Source organism: Pogona vitticeps, chromosome 6 (genome assembly GCF_051106095.1).
Source record: "Pogona vitticeps strain Pit_001003342236 chromosome 6, PviZW2.1, whole genome shotgun sequence".
Lineage (NCBI taxonomy): Eukaryota > Metazoa > Chordata > Lepidosauria > Squamata > Agamidae > Pogona > Pogona vitticeps.
In genome coordinates, this window is record NC_135788.1 from 111,642,693 (window position 1) to 111,661,969 (window position 19,277).

Genomic DNA, 19,277 nt, shown 5'->3' on the forward strand with positions numbered 1-19,277 from the left:
ATGAACCTGACACAACTCCGGGAGGCAGTAGAAGACAGGAGGGCCTGGCGTGCTCTGGTCCATGGGGTCACGAAGAGTCGGACACGACTAAACGACTAAACACACACATGCTTTTGCCTTGCTTTGTTTTCTTTCTTTGGCTTTTGTTTGACATGCTGCTAAATGACGTTGGACTACAACTCCCATTCTCCCTCACTTCCGCTTTTGTCTGAGGGGGATGCGCAGCCCTACCCCATCTGGAGGGACTTCTACCCGTTCCTCACCCGAGTTTCGACCCCTGTTGACTTATAACTCTGTACCTGGCCGTGGTCCGGCCGCTATGCCGCTCAGGCTAGCCCCCCCTCACAGGGTTGTTGTGAGGATACAACAGGGGCGGGGGGGGGGTCGAGGCGCCGCCCTGGGCAGCCTCCTTCCCAAGGGCGAAAAGGAATGGGCAGTGACCTCATTTTGACCTCTAACTTCGCGACTATAAATCCCCCCCCCACAGTCAGGGTCCTCTCTTCTCGGCTCGCGATTGGCCGCAGCCTGACGCAGCCTGCACCACCTCTCAGCGCGTCTCCTCAAACGTAAGAGCCGATTGGTTTATTCTTCCGCCAATAATACATTTCGTCCGTCCTCTCTTCTTTGAGGCGTTCCCGACTGGCTGAGCCTTGTATTTCCCGCCCCGCCCTTGCAGTGAAGCGGAAACAGGCGCGTCCTCCTTTAAGCTCCGCCCTCTATTTTCTTCACCTTTAACGTTCATTCGCTCGTGACCTGAATCACTCGTCACTGTTTTTTTTCCCTGTTCGTTTTTCATTGGCGGGTGTCCTTTCCCTGTCTTCGATTCATGGTGCTTCCTGTCACTTTCTGCTTCCTTCGGGGCAGAGCGGGCCAATCAGAAAGGGAAGGAGGCGGAACGTGAGAGTCGCCGGCTGTCGTTGGGGGTCATTCACTCAGTCCCACCAAAGGTTCTGCCGGGTGAGGGTCTCGAGCGGTCTCTCTGTAGGCGAGCGGCGGGGCTGAGCTACCCTCTGTGGGAGTCCCTGTGGAGAAGAAGGGGGTCGACCCGCCCAAGCCGAGCTGTGGGGGCAGAGCTTCATTTTACCGTAGAGCTTCTTTCTCAGCTGTCGCTCCCCGAACCCGTTGCCCTGTTAGGCCATGAGCCTGAGAGGAGGAACTAGAGTGCCTCTGAGTATATGCAAAGTGTATTTCCCACGGCCATGAACCGCTTTCTTCGAATTGAGAAGAGAACCTCTAGGGGAGACACCCTCTCTTTTGTGCTTATCTTTCACCAAACAGCCCTTTAAATGCTCGGTGTTTAGGACAGTGAAGTGCTGAATTCACTTGTAGTGGCTTCATAATTCTCCAAACAGCCTTGCAAGGTAGGCCAGTACTACAGGTACATAGAGGAAGCAATGCCTGCATTTGGAGAAATACAATGGAATGGGTGGATTTGGAGATTTTGCAAAAAAAAATAAAAAATAAGATACAATATATTGTATATCTATCCAGGGTTGCATGTTCCAGTGCACAGGCTGGGCCCTAAAAGGGAGGTCTTCTCTTCACTCAAGCAGTAATTTTGCTTGTAATCTGTCCCTTTGTGTTGCAAATTGTTGATCCTGAATAATTTGGGAGCCCAGAATGGGCTGGGTACCTTTCTCCTCCATGCACTGTGGCTCACAACTCCCATTAGCCTCATCCAACATGGCAAACGGCAAAGGACTGTGAAAGTTGTTATTCAAAAGATTTGGAACCCTAGACCAAGGGCTTTGCTAAGGATGCTGGGCACGGCCTGATAATAAATTATGTTGCCCACTTAAACCTTTTCCCTTCAAAATGCTATCTGTGAACTGATATGTCTCTGTGGCTACAAGGGTGACTCTTTACATCGCACCCCTTCTGTTTCCTATCTTTATGATCTCTCTTATCTTTCCAGCTGCTGAGTTGCATCTGTTGCCTGACTGCTGTGGCCTCTCAGAGGGGTCTTCTTGCGGAACAGTGTGTGCATGCCACCAAATCACAGGCTTTTGAAGCATTCTGCTGCTTGACAGCTTCTCTTCTCCTCCCGTCCCTTCGCCTTTGCTTTTCGTACCTCAGTTCCGCAGAGCCTTCCTGCAGGATGACCCGTGATGTGGGTCTTGATGATGAACTTCCAGACTGGGCCGGAGCCAAAGAGTTCTACCAAAAATATGACCCTAAGGATGTTATTGGCAGGTGAGGGGCTGGACTGGGCAGAGCTGGTCTTAATTGGGAGTGGATATTGTTCAGTGCAGGGACAGGGACTTTGAAGTCCACAACAAATTGGTTGTTTTACAGCTGTTTCCATCACAACCAGTTCTATAGGATTATGGGGCTTGTAGTCCAGAAAGAGCTTGGAGGGTACACATTGCCCACCTTTGGCATAGGAAGTGGCATGTGAAGAAGATCCCATGTCGCCAAGTGAAACTTTGTATTTCCTGGTTTCAGTGTTTGCAGAAACTAGATCTGGCTGTTTGCTCATTCCTGCCACTCCCATCTTGCAGGGGCGTGAGCAGCGTGGTCCGGCGATGCATACACAAACAGACAGGCCAGGAGTATGCAGTGAAGATTATTGAAGTAACTCCAGAGCGCATGACCCCACAGCAGTTGGAGGAAGTGCGTACATCAACGGTCAAAGAGATTGCTATCCTGCGCCAGGTCTCTGGACATCCCTATATCAGTGAGTGAATATGTATCCACTCAACAAATCTTTAACCCAAGGATTAGTTAGGACCCTTCAGCCCAGGGACTAAGTCCAACCTGTCAGGGTCTTAGTTCAGCCCTCCTGGGAATTCCCCAAAAGCCATTCTTGTCCCCTGTGATACCATTATTTGCTGGGGTTTTTTTTTGTATGGGGTTTTCCTTATTCTAGAAGCCTGGAATGGCCTTCCAAAGGCTTAGTTACTGACCGAAGAGCTTTCAACTAAATTATGCTGATATTTTGGCTAAACCCTCCATGGCAATGCAGCCCCCTAGAACTTACCTGAAATTCAGCCTTAGGATCCTTTCCTTGTCTTTTCCTGAGTATGGACAGCATTGGCGTGTCCAGAGGCCAGTTTTCTATTCCCCGGAACTTCTGGGGGCAACACAAATTACCAAACGTAATAATTTTTTAAAAAAACAAAGCTGGATTTCGTTCAAGGAAAAGTGTAGCACAGTTCTGCCTGCCAGCGGAAGTGAACAGTTAAACTCAGGAGAAATCATCTGGTGGGGAACTGGTGGCAGAGATATTTGCATTACCTTGCCTAATATTAGGGCTGGCCTGTCACTACTATTATATAATGCATTTTCTCTCTCTTTTTCTCCAGTTACACTTATAGATTCTTATGAGACATCCACCTTCATTTTTCTTGTATTTGACTTGTAAGTAGCAGTTCATTGAAAATAAGATAAAATTATCCTTTCTGTTGTCCCTTATAGAAGTACTTTAGGACCTTTGTATACACGGGATCAGTATCTGCTGATTAACGTAGTCAAAGTGATGTTAAAATTTTAAAAGAAAACATTCGTGGAAATATGTGTTTCTAATGATGAAATTACCAGACGAATATAAATATCCCATCTCTAGAGATCTTTAGGGAGGGAGTTGGAAGATGGATAAGATAAACCACATCCATCTGGTTTTGAAAAGCAGTTTTAAAAAAGAGGTTGGCAGAAACAGCTGGTTTCTAGTTCACCCGCTTTCCCCATCTCTTGAACTGCAGCTTCCATCATCTCAGCCATAATGGGAACTAAAGTCTTAGGCCTCTAGAAGGCACCAGAGTGAGTAAGGCTGTTCTAGCCTTCCCAGACTCAGGAGGCTCAACGCATGTTGCTTTGTGCCCTGTACCGACTGCTTCTGTGCATCTATGAATTCTCCACAGTTTGTTCAGTTGGAGATAAGTGGTTTATTTCCTGGGGTTTGCCAGCAGTTTGTCCTCTAAAAGGGAGCAACCTTGCAAAGGAGTTGAATCATGATAGCCTTTATTTACTTGGACAGAACTGGACCTTTCCCTAAGGGACTGCTGCAGCCTGAAAGTCTAGTGAAATTTGGGAAAAGTAGGGTTCTTTCCTCTGCTTCAGTTGCATGTCACTTTACCTGAGCCTACATTCCCCCTACAGGATGAGACGTGGAGAGCTTTTTGACTACCTTACAGAGAAAGTTACCCTCAGTGAGAAAGAGACCAGGTAAGGTGGACGGTTGTGCAGTAGAGATGGAAAGGTGGAAGTTCTTTTTGCCGTTATTTTTTTTGTCTGGTACCTCTTCTGCTGTGCTTTGAGACATGGCAGCTGAAACTCGCTTTTCTAGGTGTATCATGAGAGCCCTCTTGGAAGCTGTGAGCTACCTTCATGCCAACAACATCATCCACCGAGACCTCAAGCCTGAGAACATCCTCATGGATGATGACCTCAGCATCAAACTCTCAGATTTTGGCTTTTCCTGCCACTTGGAACCGGGGGAGAAGCTGCGAGGTAGAAATGGGGACTGGGGGTGGGTGGGAAGATGCCCCTGGTGGAAACTGGTGGTGGAGGGAAACCAATTAATTTGAGCTATGTTCTTTGGGGACCTGATACGTGAAACATTCCGCTCATTCCTTCTGTAGAGTGGGAAAGAAATTTCATTGGACTACATCTCCCAAAATCCCCAGGCAAATCCTCAAAGGGGATTTTTGCAGCCCGATGGAGCCCTTCATGTTTCGGCTTTAAAACAAAGAGGATTGAGACATACTGTACCTTTTTTCTGGATCAGTTATTTGCACATAAAATAAGTTGGGGCACTTCACCCCTCCACCCAATTTCTCCAAATTATAGACAGAAGTAGTTCTAATCAACCAATGACCTCTAGGCATGTTGTTTCAATTTTTTAAAAATATATATATATTTGTATATGTTTTGGTATTTCAAGGCTTGATGTCATGTCCCCACTCCTACCTACCTACCCAACCTTGCTGGATACTGGGGGCAAATATTTAGCTTCCAAGACTACCAGAATTGTCTGTGTATGTATTGTGTGCCGTCAATTCGATTCAGACTTATGATGGCCCTTTCTAGAGTTCTAGAATACGCAGAAGTGGTTTACCCTTCCTTTCTTCTGGGAGTGCCCTGGGACTGTGCAGCTTTAATGCGGTCTACCATTGCATGAAACATGGGACAGACCAAATCATTGCTGCTGTGGAATAAGCATTGGGCCAGTGCATGGAAAAGTTACTTTTTGGAGACAAACCCAGGATAGCCAGGAGTTTTTCCATTCCCTTGATTTGGAGGCTTTTGATAGGCTATGCATCTCCTGCTAGTGGTGGCTCCTGCCCTGAGATTCTTCTCACCCACTTCAATTGTGTACTTCTCTTTTTTTTTCTGATCTTGGAATTCTTCCCTTCCAGAGTTGTGTGGAACCCCAGGATACTTGGCTCCAGAGATCCTCAAATGTTCAATGGATGAGACTCACCCTGGATATGGGAAGGAGGTGGACCTGTGAGTTACACTTTGTGAACATTTGTCCTTTGAGGGGAGGAGGAAGGAATGAGTGAGAGTTGGATGTATTGCCGCTTTCCTAATCTGGGGGTCCTTTTAATGTGTTAGACTGCACCACCTATCATCACCAGTATGACAGAGGATTATGGGAAATATAGTGGTGCCTCGCTAGATGATTGCCTCGCAAAACGAGGAATTTGCTAGACAATGTCTATTTTGAGCAATGTTGCACTTTGCAAAATGATTGTTCCTATGGGCAATTTTGTGCTTCACAAAACAATTGTTCCTATGGGCAATTTTCACTAGATGATGTTTGGGTCCTTCCCTCACAAGATGGTTTTTTTTAACCCTGTTTCACAAGATAGTTTTTCCCCCATTGAAACATTAATTACATTAGACCTACTTTTTTTATCTCAAAAAAGTGGGGGAGAAAGCATATGCTGCTGGCTTTCCAGGGTCTGCCTCTTGGAAAAATAGCAACATACACTTTCTCCCCCACTTTTTAAGGATAAAAAAGGAGGTCTTATGTAATTAATATATTTCATAAAAAAGGAGGTCTTATGTAATTAATATATTTCAATGGGGAAAAAATCATCTTGCAAAACATTGCAAATGGGGCTATGGCTACAAATTTAAATGGTAAAGAATAGTGAAAACAGTTATGAACTAAATGGTAAAGAGATTGTAGAAGAAAACCAGGGAAATCACAAGTGCAAGTTCCCATTAACACAAATTGTGCAGTTGAGTTCCCCACATTTGGGGAAAATCACAGGGATCAGCAATACACCCAAAGTGCGATGGACAAGTCTCCCTCTGGAAAAAACACTTTTACAACATGGTATTTCCTCTGTAAGGTATGAGTTGGAATGGTTCTTGCACCTCATACCCCCTTCTGTCCCCTGACCCCCCAAAGGTATGGTGACCCCCTGGCTGCACCTCCCACTCAGTACAGGACTGCACAGCCCCAGTCCTGCCAGAGGCCAAGAGAGCTCCTCAGTGTTTTGGGGTTCCCTGCTGGACCCCCATCAGGGGCTAGGTGTTCCTCCCACAATCCTCTAGTGCATAGGTATTATATTATATTCTTTTTTTCCCCAGTGGTAAAGGAACAGGACAAAAGGAGTCACCATTATCAGGAGCCAAGGGGCTGCTTTGGCTCCTTTCATTCTCTTTCTTTGTTGCTGGAGAGAGAAATTGGGGGAAGGCTATTTGAGACACATTGAATTATGAAAGGCACTGCAGGTGAGGGGATTTGTTTTTTCCCCAATATGGGATGGGGAACTGTGTTTTGTAAGAGGATGTCTTCTATGGACAATTTTTGCAAGACAGTGATTTTTTTTTCCCAATTGGACAGCATTAAATAGATTTTAATCCATCCCAATGGGGAATGAATGAATTAAAATCATCTTGTGAGGCACCACTGTACAGTCCAGTACATCTGAAGTGCTTCGCATTGGAGAAAGTAGGTGTCTTGGCAGTGGAGAGTGAAGGATGATGGGTGTGTGCCTGTGTAGAAACCTAAGCAGAGCAGCATGGTTCAGCATGGTTTTATAGAGTGGGTTTGGTCTCCTTTTTGCTTGTGTAAATCGGTGGAGCGTTTCTCTGTCCCTTCCCCTCTTGCTGTTCCTTCTGTCCATCCCCTTGTACTAAGCATGAAGTGGAGTTTGAGTTTGTAGAAAATCCTAAGCTCCAAACATGACCAGGATCCTAGCTAAGAAGCATTGGTTTACGCTTAAATGTTTGAATTTATAAAGGCAGAATTTGGAGAAGATTTGCCTTGAAAGAGGATGGTTCTGGATAGTTCCACCTTCCTTTACTTGGTGTCTGAGGAAAAAAAGCTTCGTGTTCCTGTCCCACTGCAGGACAGGGAAGGAGCAAGGATATGGCATGGGCACATTTGAGGAGTTTGTTGGGAATAACTGTTTGTACTAGAGATGGACATGAACCTCCCTTCCCCTTCCTCCCTGGCCACTCAGCAGTTGGCGCATGCTCCTCTCCGGGTTTGCTTGTCCTGCCTCCTTGTCTGAATGGGTGATCAGCCAAGGAGGCAGGGCAAGGAAGCCTGTGCTCCTGCCAGAGATTGGTCAAACAGCTGAAGAGAAGGAGGAGAGGAGCGTGCACTTGCTGGTGAGTGGGGGGAAGGGAATGTGTGGCACCTGTGGTACCGTGAGTACAAACTGGCACGAACCTCCAACAAACCAAGGGTCGTGCCCATCTCTAGTTTTAACCAAGGGCATAAACCCCTTTCTCTGTGCCCATTTCTGGGGCAGTTGCTAGCATAGACTGGGTAGGATCCTATGAGATGCCATGGGCTTGTTCCGGATCATCCTGACATCTGAAAAGGCACCATAAGGACAAGTTTCTGAGAACTCGAGAAGTTGTGTAAAATTCGTGTGACACTGATTAGGTCAAAATTCCTTTGCCCTCTTCTCTGTTTGGGTGGAGTCAGGTGGGTAAAAGGGTATAAGCTGTCCCCTCTCTCCCCCTTGCAGCTGGGCCTGTGGAGTCATCTTTTTCACTCTCTTAGCCGGCTCTCCACCCTTTTGGCACCGCAAACAGATGCTGATGCTTCGGATGATCATGGAAGGGCAATACCAGTTTGGCTCCCCTGAATGGGATGATCGATCTGACACAGTCAAGGATCTGGTAAGATAAATGCTACTTTTTTTTTTTACTTTTCCTGGGATTGTGCTTCACAAGTGAAACAAGATCTTTGCCAGGAAGACCAATTCTATATTGTATCTGCACTGTGCAAATTAAGCCTATTCGCACATTTGGCTTAAATATAGTTCTCTTTGTTGAGAAGAAACAAAGAGTTCGTGTATGCCTTTGGAGCCCTGCTGTTCACTATTCTCCAGTGTTTTAGTAGCCTGTGTGGTTTCAAGCTTGGCTTCTTAGCCTTCAGAACCAGAAACTTGCCACTGGTGGTTTTCCAATGAAAACTAGGGTTCTTAGGATTTATGGGTGTGTTTCTACTATTTTCACTTTTAATAGCCATGCCTTGAAATATATGGGAAATGGGAGGGAATCACACAAGGAAATTCAAGGGGCGGTTGCTTTGTGATGGCTGCTATTATAGCAAACCTGTACAGTCTCCTGGTTGGTTAGTTTAACTGCCAATATTCCACCATGGAAGTAAGGTGCTGATTGGCTGGTTTAAATGTCAAGAGTCCGTGCTTGTGGGTTGTTAATAAAAAGGGATCTGGAGGAATAGCAGAACCTTTGTGAAAGAGACTAATGACTAACTGGGAAGCCAATGTGTTACGTTGGTCAGAAGATGAGACTAAGACTGAGGTGATGCAGTTTGAAATCTCCACATCATCTTTGGAACCCACTGGATGACCATCAAATATTCTCAATCTAAATTGCCTTGTAGGTATTGGACTGCACCACCCAGCATTCTGTTATACTGGAGATAATGGGAAATGCAGTCACCCTCAGCTCCCTTGAAGAGTGGCAGGGTGGGGATTTAACAAATGGGCATCTGTTTACTCCGAGTTCCTCACCCATCCATTTTGTGATCCGACATTGCCTCTCTTTGCTACTGACTTCCTTAAAGTACCTCCTTGACCACCTAGAATTTTTGTTGTTTCTTGAAGATTTCACGATTGCTACAGGTGGATCCTGCAGTACGTTTGACAGCTGAACAGGCTCTGCAGCACTCTTTCTTCCACCGCTATGGGAAGGAGTGCCGGCATTTCAGTCCCTACCGAAAATTCAGGGTAAGTCTCTCTCCATCTCCTAACAGATACATTTTTATTGATTGTTTTCAGGAAATTTTTGTCCGTTGTTCAGCCAAAGCAGCTCTCAGAGCAGAGGACAGATGCCAATAAAACAAGGCTGCCCCGTGTGCAGGATTACCATCTAAAAATCATGCCACATTAAGCACAGGGGAGTGGGAGGGAAGAAGGAAGGAACAAACTTAAGCATGAAATCTGAAATGATTCTGATCATTACAAGCTGGAGGGAAAACAGTTCAGGGAGAGGAGGGTCCTGGTGGAATTGGCCAGCTTTATTTTCCCCCTCTCTGATAAAGTCTAATCTGTTGCTACATTTTATTGATTTACCATAAACTCTGTCCCCCATTACATATTTGAATTGGATATTTCTCCACAAACACCCCATCTGGAGAATGATGGGCTCTTTCAGGGTCTTGATGTCTCGCCTTCCTGTTACTTTGAATACTCAGTGCCTTGTTACTTTGCCTCCTCTGTCTTTTCCCTGTCTGTACAAACATTATGGTTTGTTTCATGTTCATTTCCTGCAGAGTATTTGATTTCATTCCCTTGGTCCCTGTCTTGGTGCTACCTTCTGTGCTGCTCAACCAGCTCAGTTTCCAGACCTTTGTGGCATTTCCCCCTTTCCAATTAAACTTTCATCTTTCTTGTCTGCAGTGTTCAATCAGCTAGAAAAAGCTATCTCTCTAAATGAATTTCTCAAAGTTTTGAGCAATCACCTAATTCTGAACAGGACACCTTCCCTTGCTCTTCTTTGTCCTTTGCTCCCAAACAGATAGGAATGTGTGTTCTGAGCAGGGCCTGCTGCAACATGGGTGACATGATTTAAAAATACAATTTATGTTTCCCCCACCCTTCTTTAGACCCATTGCTTTTTCACGCTCTAGTTTATGCAGCTCTAATGAATTCTAATTCACCCAGAGTGTAATCTATTTACTCTGGACAAGGAACTATTGTTAGAAAGGAATATAGAGAAACACAATGGCTTCTAATTAGCCAAGGCATCAACCAAGGGTGCTTTTTATCTCTATTCAGTCTGTATGCAGCACATAGATGGGAAGTTGGATCTCAGTCTGATGAAAGAGGGGTAAAAATTGGTGGAAATTTTCAGTAATTTAAGACTTGCAGGCATTAGTGGCAGAAAATAGCAATGACATGAACAACTACTGGGGAAGATTAGAGAAGAAAGTGCAAAAGAGGATTTAAGTGGAACATTAAGGAGATAAAAATAAAGATTAAAGAACAGCTACGTAACTTGAATGTTGAAAGATTTTCTATATTAAAAAGAAATTAGAAGAAAACTGAGATTCGGAAAGGCAGTGATGAAGCAACTAGAAAAGATCCTCAAGTATAAGGATGTGTCACGGGAGAGCAAGACTATCTATGATATGATGTGATATGATATCGTTATTAAACGGACGTGAAAGTTGGATGATGAAGAACATTGACAAGAAAACAATAGACTCATCTGAAATGTGGTATTTTAGAAGAGCTTTACAGATGAATCACCAGAAAGACAAATACATAAAATCAAGCCTGAACTCACTCAAGAGGCAAAAATGACAGTCCCAGAGCACACACACCCCCCCCCGAAATAAGGGAATGGTAAAGCACCTCTAAGTACTCTACTTAGAAAGCCCTGGAAAGGGGCATTCATCATAAGTTGTAATCAACCTGAGGGCACATAATTACTATTATTTAATTACATTGGTAAGAAGTACCCCAGTGACAAAATGCAATAGATTGTCAGCCTTTTTTTCCTCATTAACCCTCCCCACCAACTAACTCCAACCTGTTGTTTACCCAGTGTTGTGGGATACCTGTCTTCTAAGCTTAGGTTTGTATGGATTTTGACGAAATCTGACTGGCTGGGAGATTAAACCATCCCGTTCCGTTGCATGAGAGCCCAGTGGTTACAATGTGCATGCCATTTGTGATTTCTTGCCTCTTACCTACTGCAGGTGATAGCATGGACAGTGCGGGCCTCCATCCGCATCTTCTTCAACTACCGACGGGTACGGCCAGTCACTAAGGAGCTGCTGCTGTGCGAACCTTATGCGCTCAAGGGAGTGCGTAAATTGATTGACGCCTGCGCCTTCCGCATCTATGGCCACTGGGTCAAGAAGGGTGAGCAGCAGAACCGGGCCGCCCTCTTTGAGAATGTTCCAAAGGCCATCCAGCTGGTCTTGCTGAGCACAGAGGGGGAGGAGGGCCCTTACTCTGCTGTGGAGGACCCTCCCAACTAGAGTGTTTACTGCTGCTCTCTCTGAAGTTGCAGGAGAACTGAGACTCGGATACTGTAATGAAGAGGGAGGCAGGAGCCACAGCAAGCCCTGGGCTCCCTTCCCTCCCTCCCTCAGCACTACAGACCACCCCTGCCAAGTACGCCTGCCATTGCATGCTAAGGGGTCCAATTTTCTGGGAACAGGAACTTTGGGAATCTGGGCTCATGACTGATAGGAACAACAGTCTCCTAACGTTCTTGGAAAGGGACCTTAGAGCTACGTAAGTTAGGAATATAGAGCACCCGTATTGTCTGATATGGAAGCATTAGGAAGAATCAGGAAGAGAATTTTTTCATCTGTGCAGAGTAAGAATTATGGCCTTTCATATATCTGCCCCACAGTACAGAAAGCTCCTTCCTGCCCCTCCAATAAGCCAGATTTCCTATTGCTAAGGGAACAAGCATCCTTGTATGGTTAGTATGGGTGGGAGGGATTGGGATCAGACTATTACATTTTACCTCCCTTTCCAGACGAAGAGAGAGTGGGCTTGGCTCCTCTCTGTAGAATCATGTCCTTTATGTGGTTACGTCATCTCTCCCCCTCCCCTGCCGCTACCATGTCAGAATAAAAATGGAACAAGACCAAAACCAACCTCTAGCGTGGGCTTCCTTTATTTCCCAAGATAGGCACGAGGCATCCGGAGCCTGCATGCAGCTGGCACAGACACGAGTGCAAGAGGAGGGCAGGGAGGGGGTGGTGTTGTGATAGTAATGCTGGATGAGCAGAGAGTGTGTACATGGCTCCAGAATTTGCACAACATTAAGCTGAACTGAGCTTAAAGGAAAGTCTGGAAAAAGCCACCAGCACAGTTTCACTTGGTAGCCACTCCATTAAAAAATACAGAGGAAGGCAACCTGGTGCCCTCTGGCTGTCATTGAGCTGCAGCTCCCATCCCCTCTTGCTGTTGGCCCTGCCGGCTAGGGTGGGTCAAAGCTGGAGCCCAACATTTGGAGTGCCCCAGTTGGCCCACCTCAGTCACAAGGACCACCTGGCTGCTGTTTTGCTACTTGCACAACCACATTCCAGATGGTGCTCCTAATGTTCAGGAATTCTGGTAGTTGAGGGGGAAAGGTTTCCAGCCACACAACAGTTTTACAAGACAGTTTAGGTGCTGAAGAAAAGGCCAGGTTCAGAAACTGGAGAGAGGAACTGCTGATTGGTTCGAAGGCTCTTTAATATCTTAGCTATTAGGATTTCACATCATATTCACAGCATGTACCTAGCATTTTCTAATAGAGATGTATCTCTGTAGGGATTGTGCACAAATGACTCTGCACTCTAAAAGACTGAGAAATCCATCTGCTGCCTGCTCTCCAACCTGAGTAGGTCACTTGTGAACCTCCAGAGGTTGGACTACCACGCCCATCTGCCCCTTGCCAGCATAGCCAATGGGGAAGGAGTCTGGGAGTTGTAGGCCAACATCTGGAGGGCCACAAGTGGCCCATCGCTGGTCTGAAAGTATTATCACAAGCTCTCTTTACCCTCCTTGCCTCTCATCTATGGCATGGTTTATGAATGGATCCTTAATGATCTTTGAGAGCTCCAAAGGCAAAGTAAACAGGTTCTAATCTAAATCAGGTTTCCTCTTATTCTCTTCTCCACTCCGATCTTGCTCACTTTTTCTTGCCTTTATTGCTTCCCTTGCCAGAACCACTCCCCTTCTCCAGTTGGACTAGTTTGGCATTGAACTGCTCTTCTGTGGTCTTTAGACGTTGTTCTACTGAAAGGCGCAGCTGAGCCAGCTCCTGGGTGAGCTGGGTTGAGATGTACTCCCGCAGGGCAGCAGTTGGACCTAGAAGAGGGAGAGGCAGCATGAATTTTAACACTGGCATTTCACCCAGCCATCATCAGCATCAGTTCGGGATCCCCATCCCTCAATACTTTTATTAAGTCTTAATATTTAAAACTTTCCATATGTTATCTTGGTGATATTTATAGTAGTATGTTTACCCCTGTACCGCAAATGGGTTGACTGAGACTAAAAGAGATCTCTGAGTTTAAAGACGGAGACAAAATCTCACCTAAAGCCATTGTGGGTCACCCTCTTAAAAGGCCCCTACAGTCCATCTGCCCCAAACTCTGCACCCGCTCAGCCATTCCCATCTTACTTTCTTCAGGTGTAACCAGTGTCTCTTCTGTTTCTTCCGCCAAAGGTGACAAACCTCCTTCTACACTCTCAGCCATTGGTTCTGTTAAAAACGAGGAAAATAGATATGAAACCCTTTGGAGGAAAAAGTGGGATACAGGAATAATCGTATCCTTTTCCTCATTAAATGTTTCTATACCATCTGTTCATAGAATAATATGAACATTTTTTTAAGCCTCAGCCAAGTCTGGAAGGGTGAGCTTTATAAAATGTCAGTACTTGTTGGACCACTGTAGTTTCTATTACGAAGTTTTAATACTTGTCAAAACGTTGGGCAAATCCTGATCCAGAGTGATCATGCCAGGTCCCAACAAAGGGAAGGCCACGTCTAAGGGCAGAATAGAGGGCTTTGTATATTGAATGGTTCAGGTTCAATTCACAGCCATCTGGAGTTGAAAGAATCTCAGACTGGGAATGGTGCCATTGCCCAGCTGGCTGAGGATAATGGGAGTTGTGGTCCAACACATCTGGAGAGCATCTGGTTAGGGGAAAAAGTCCTTTTCAACCTCTGCTTTAGTTGCAGCTGTTGATAAACTCTGTTTTGACCTAGGAGAAGCCCTTGTTTACGACAGGCGGCTTAGTTCTTGTCCCTTTCACATCCTCGCTGGTTTAACTGGAGAGCTCCCTCAGATATGGCTGGAGGGAGAGATCCTGCCATTCCCATATTTACCTTCATCTTTAGCCTCTGGTTCAGGCATCCCAATATAGGTAAATGAGATGTCCAGTCGCACCTAGTGAGGAAAGAGAATCCAGGACTGTGAGCTCAAGGCAGCTAACCAACCCCTTGGGTTCTTGCTTTACGGTCCTTGACTGCAAAAAGAGGAACTCCTTTACCTGTGGTGTGAAAGCATATTTATAAAGTTTGTAGTGGCGGAAGTAGGTGTTGATCATGTAATCTGTGATAAGCACCAGCTGGTCCTGATTGAAGAGATCAATGCTGAAGGGGGGTCTCTAAAAAGGGGAGGAGGAGGAAAAGGTTGGTAAGAGAAGAGTAGGTGCCGGAGATTGCCACGAAGTATTTAGTGCCAGGTTGTCCTAAGTCATCTGTGTGGCACCTGTTCACTTCCCCCACCCCCTTGCCAGTGCCCTGACTCATCAGCCAATGAGTGTTGCTTGTTCCCTCCTTGTCACGTGATCTTCCAGTCTGGGCAGGAGCCCAGACTTCCCTTCTCCGCCTCTTCTAGCAGCTGGCCATTCAGATGAGGAGGCGGGGCAGGGATTCCTGCAGTGCTGCCTGTAAGTGGCCAGCTGCTGGAGGAGGCAGAGAAGGGAAGTCCATGCTTCAAAGTGCTTTGTGCCCATCTCTACTAGGTGCCTTTCCCACCACATATGCATTGCTGCAAAGGGACATGTGATGTTCACTTAGCTGAATCTATGGCTACACTCACCCGAATAGAGTGGCAGAAAACCAGTTCGGAGAAATAGTTGTAGCATTCCTCCACATTGGGCAGGGGTGTTTCTAAAAGGAAAGAAAGCAGTGGCCATGGACAGGAGATCCAGTTTGAGCTTGCCCCTCTCATGTTCTGGTCTTCTATTCAAATCCTTACTCAGCAGGTTGGCTCCTCCATGGGAAGACAGCAGCACCAGCTTGGATTCACTGGGGCTTGAATTTATTTATTCAAAATATTTATATGCCCCCTTTCTTCCAAAGGATCCAAGGCAGCTTAAGGTATTTAAAATAAACAGTTAAAACCCAAATACGGTAATAAATTATTTGTACTGCAGCGAAGACTCTGCTCACGACCTGGCTCAGGTAACCAACTCATGGTTGACTCAGCCTTCCATCCTTCTGAGTTTGGTAAATTGAGTACCCAACTTGCAGGGGGTAGGGTAGAGAATGTGTAGCAAGCATAATTAAATTATAAATTGCCCGGAAAGTCCTCTAAGCTCTATGGGGCAGTATATAAGTAGCACGCTTTGCTTTCAAACTCGACTTTGGCTGGCAACCTTTGAGGGGCTAAGGAAAAAAACAAGTGGAACCTGTAAAACTAAAGTTTGTGTTCTTCATGTTTACTTACCCACACAAGCCTCATGTACGTCCTTCACGATTGAGAAGAAGGCTGAGGTCTGTTCCCGATTGAAACCCTGCTCCCGGCTGAACTGGATGGTGTAGAAATATAGATCCAGTAAGATAGCGGACCGTGGGTTGGAGTGGAAATCCGACAGATGCAGGAGCTCTGCAAGAAGGCTGTGGAGGAGAAAGACAAGAAGGGAGGTCCAGTGACCAATATTTTACATGCCAGGATTTCCATCTTCCCAATTATATCCTGTCTTCAGTTGCCTTAGAGTCCGCCTTTATTGCCACAACAAGCTGACTCTATGTAAGAGGAAAGGGGTGGAAAAATCTGTGGCCTCCAGAAGTTGCTAGTCTGCTACCTCTCTTGTCCTTTAGCACTAGCTACAGTGGCTGGGACCCATAAGAACAAAAGTCCAAAAACAGCAGGAAGGCCATTTACCCCTGATCTTGCCATTAAGGTTCTTGGTTTCATCACGAGCCTGATTCTTATACCTTTTCTGTGCCTAAATATATAGGTGCGAATGATGCCATCTTGGTAAACTCTCTAACAGTACTACTTTAACCATGATAGTCACTGCTGATTGTATTATCCTCCTGTATCTATTCAGCTGGATAGCTCAGTGGGTTAGATATCTGGCTGCAGAGTCAGAGGTTGGGAGTTGATTCCCTACTGTGGGAAAGAGCCAGCCTGTGTGGCTTTGGACAAGCTGCACAGTGCCAGGGCACCCCCAGAAGAAGGGAATGGTAAACTGAGTATTTTCCACCTGAAAAACCCTGAAAATGGTTGCCATATCAGAATTGACTTGACGGCATAGGATGATGGTGACGATGATGATTACGTGATTTTTTTAAAACTCTGCGGTCTGTTTTTAAAATTTTTGAATCAGGGCTATGAATTGGGGCTTCAAGGAAACCTGGTTGTTCTTATCAGAAACCAGACATTTAAAAGGACCAAAGCTTTAAATACTCGGCTCTTCAAATACTTTTAAATATTAAAGGCAGGTGTTTAAAATTCTGAGAACAACTGTGGCATGCTTTATATGTCTAATAAGTGCTACATAGAAGTTCAGTCCTGGATAGACGTGAAATGAGCTGTGTGTTACAGACTCATTAGACAAATATCTAAAGGAGAAAAACGCATCCTGGTGCTGCCTCTTTCTGCTTTGACCCTGCTTAATCGGTCCATGTCCTGCTTTTGGTGTTTGTTAGTTTTTTTGTTTGTTTATTTATTTTATTTTATTTATATCCCGCCTAGCTGGTCGGGTCAGGACCACTCTAGGCCCCAAATGTGGTCAGAATGCAGACTCTAGAATGCAGCTCAGTCTTTGTGCCAGAAAAAGCAATCCCAGCTTTGAGGTAGAGGAATATCACCCGATTTTACAGCTTGCACTCTGTGATATATTGCAAACTGCATTGTTAAAATGTAGCTCTGCATACTCCCCATTTTTTCCTTTGGCGAACCACCAACACAGGTAGTCATGAGATGTTTCTCAAACTTAAAATTGTCCTCACCTCTTCAAATCATCGGTGGTTTGGGTCTCGTTGATGAGATCCATACAGTGAACATCTAGATATTTCCTGAAATAGTGAGAATAAGGAAAAGCAACTGAGAAGAGTGATTGCGTGTTGCTTGGACATACAGGCAAAATCTTAGGTGTAACAAACAGTGCAACTCTATCTGTATCTATGGAGAAGTAAGGATTATTGTGGTCAGTGGTGCTTGTTTCTATGTAAATGGGTACAAGGTTGCAGCCTGAATATTAGAGAACCAACAATACCAAAATGTGTGGGGTTTAGCAATGAAATCACATGAAGCTTTTTCTGGAATGGGATGTGGCTTTTCACACTTTTTCAAATGGATATGAAGAGTTACTCACCACATGCATATCTTTGCTTTATGTGGACGAGGCTGAAAGGAAAAATAAGGCTTTAGTTAGCTTTTGGATATATTAGATTAGTTACTAGTTATTTCAATGATGATTTGAGCAGAAGATTCTTTTGCCAGTCTTAATTAGATTTATCATGTTTGTAAACTAATATTGAGGTATTCTATACATTTCTCTTCTGAGAACCATACTGACACAATTTGAAATATAATGACACATTCTGAAGGAACGAAAATGGATTGCCAATCCATTTATGTCACTGTTTCTAAAAAGCTGAGGATAGGTATCCAATAATAAAAAATCTCCATAAGATCTAGAAGGCATTTTGACTGAGAGCAGGGGAAAACCCAGCTCCTCTGAGCCAGTGTTATCCAGGCAGCCCTTTGCCTTGTCCTTTCTGTTGAATTATTTCATATGTCATTTGTTGCATGCACATCTCAGGCATAGGTGCCACTGGGGCATTTTTAAAACCCTCCCAAGAATTCTGCTGGGTAGAGACTGAAGGAGACAGAGATTGCCCATAATTATAACAAGTTCCTTGGAGTAGACTGGAATATGATCCCAGGCCTCTGGTTATCATACCTTGGACACATCACAGGAAGAGCAGTAGAAAAAAGGAGGAAGACTGAGCATGAGATACATAGAGTCAGGAAAGGACGTCACAGCCTTTAGTTCACAGGACCTGAGCCAGGCTGTTCAAGACTAGAGCTTTTGAATTCCTAGAACTGCCATAAATCAGAAGTGATTTTATCACAAATAAGAACTCTGGGCTTTAAATCCAGTACTCTGTTACAATACAGTGCTATTAGTTTTGTTATCCCAATACAGTAACCTATAATGCTCATAAAAAGATTTTGCTGCTGATAAACAGCAAATTATTTACTATAAAATAATGCTGGTTGTTACTGTGCAGAAGCAAGATTGCCCATTTTCTAATCTCAGGCTTCTCTTCTTCCCTGCCTTATTTTCCTAAAAAAAAAAAATCTGTTATTTCAACAGCTGTATGACAGGCCGGTATTCAACAGGTGAAGCTTTTCCAACGACAGCAACCGGTTGAATGTGTGCCTCGCGATGCTGCTGTTAACACAATCTCCCCTCCCCACACACACACGAAAAAAAGAGCCAGAAATGTTTATTATTGTACGGATATTCCTAAATCCACGCCCCTTTCACCTGTTCCAGGCATTCAGGTCCCATCCCTCGTTTTGGCAGCGAAGGGGTGAAGAAACCACGCGTTGCCATAGCAATATTTCCTCCAGCGAATCAACATTCCGTCTGTGCGAGTCCAATCAGAATAGGGAATATTGGAAAGAGGGCGGGGCAAATGAGAAGCAAGCGAGCGCTTCGCCAATCACAAATGACCTCTTCGCAGTGGGCGGGAAACAAAGGATTCACTGAGCTGTGAATATATTCGAGTGTGTAAAAATGGATAAAAACGTAAAGCTGTTGGCTCCAAAGAAAGAAATTTTGCCTTTTCAACCATTTCTATGGGAAATATAGGGTGTTACTTTTAGTAAAAATTTCACACCTGACTTCTAAGCTTGAAAAATATATATTTTTTTTACATCGGAAACTCACGGAAATAATTGGCATTGTTTACTCTACATTTCCTATCTCTAGGAAAGGATAACGTAGCCAATTGCAAATCCCCCCTCGAGCTCTTAGTCCAATCACATTCTCCGCGGAACGTCGCTCCTTTCGCCATTCATCCAATCCTAACAGCCCTTCTACGCACGCGTCCAACCGCCGTTCGAAGGGTCA

At 45.0% G+C, this 19,277-nt stretch overlaps 2 protein-coding genes and 1 non-coding gene across 6 annotated transcripts; 1 reads left to right on the forward strand and 2 right to left on the reverse strand.

Moving 5' to 3' along the window:
- Nucleotides 1-808: 808 nt before the first annotated feature.
- On the forward strand, nucleotides 809-12,058 carry PHKG2 (phosphorylase kinase catalytic subunit gamma 2). Of its 4 annotated transcripts, none has more exons than XM_020813540.3 (10): nucleotides 809-957; nucleotides 1,916-2,193; nucleotides 2,502-2,677; nucleotides 3,306-3,360; nucleotides 4,099-4,164; nucleotides 4,286-4,449; nucleotides 5,358-5,448; nucleotides 7,938-8,091; nucleotides 9,045-9,167; nucleotides 11,144-12,058. In XM_020813540.3, the coding sequence occupies exons 2-10, from the start codon at nucleotides 2,099-2,101 to the stop codon at nucleotides 11,426-11,428; spliced, it is 1,209 nt and encodes a 402-aa protein (XP_020669199.1). In that variant the 5' UTR covers nucleotides 809-957; nucleotides 1,916-2,098; the 3' UTR covers nucleotides 11,429-12,058. The 4 variants fall into 4 exon arrangements, with proteins under 4 accessions (XP_020669199.1, XP_078233234.1, XP_020669200.1 ...); XM_078377108.1 differs by having other exon boundaries at nucleotides 828-957; nucleotides 2,446-2,677; XM_020813541.3 differs by having other exon boundaries at nucleotides 873-1,361.
- Nucleotides 6,146-6,310, reverse strand: LOC144583921 (U1 spliceosomal RNA). Its single transcript, XR_013537858.1, has one exon. It is a non-coding gene; the product is annotated as a U1 spliceosomal RNA (small nuclear RNA).
- A 565-nt stretch (nucleotides 12,059-12,623) lies between the features above and the next one.
- Nucleotides 12,624-18,819, reverse strand: CFAP119 (cilia and flagella associated protein 119). Its single transcript, XM_072976874.2, has 9 exons — nucleotides 18,690-18,819; nucleotides 17,508-17,539; nucleotides 17,143-17,208; nucleotides 15,632-15,801; nucleotides 15,002-15,072; nucleotides 14,448-14,564; nucleotides 14,284-14,344; nucleotides 13,576-13,656; nucleotides 12,624-13,259 (listed from the first exon to the last, which is right to left on the reverse strand). Exons 1-9 carry the CDS (start codon nucleotides 18,756-18,758, stop codon nucleotides 13,081-13,083), a joined length of 846 nt encoding a protein of 281 aa, XP_072832975.2. The 5' UTR covers nucleotides 18,759-18,819; the 3' UTR covers nucleotides 12,624-13,080.
- Nucleotides 18,820-19,277: the final 458 nt, after the last annotated feature.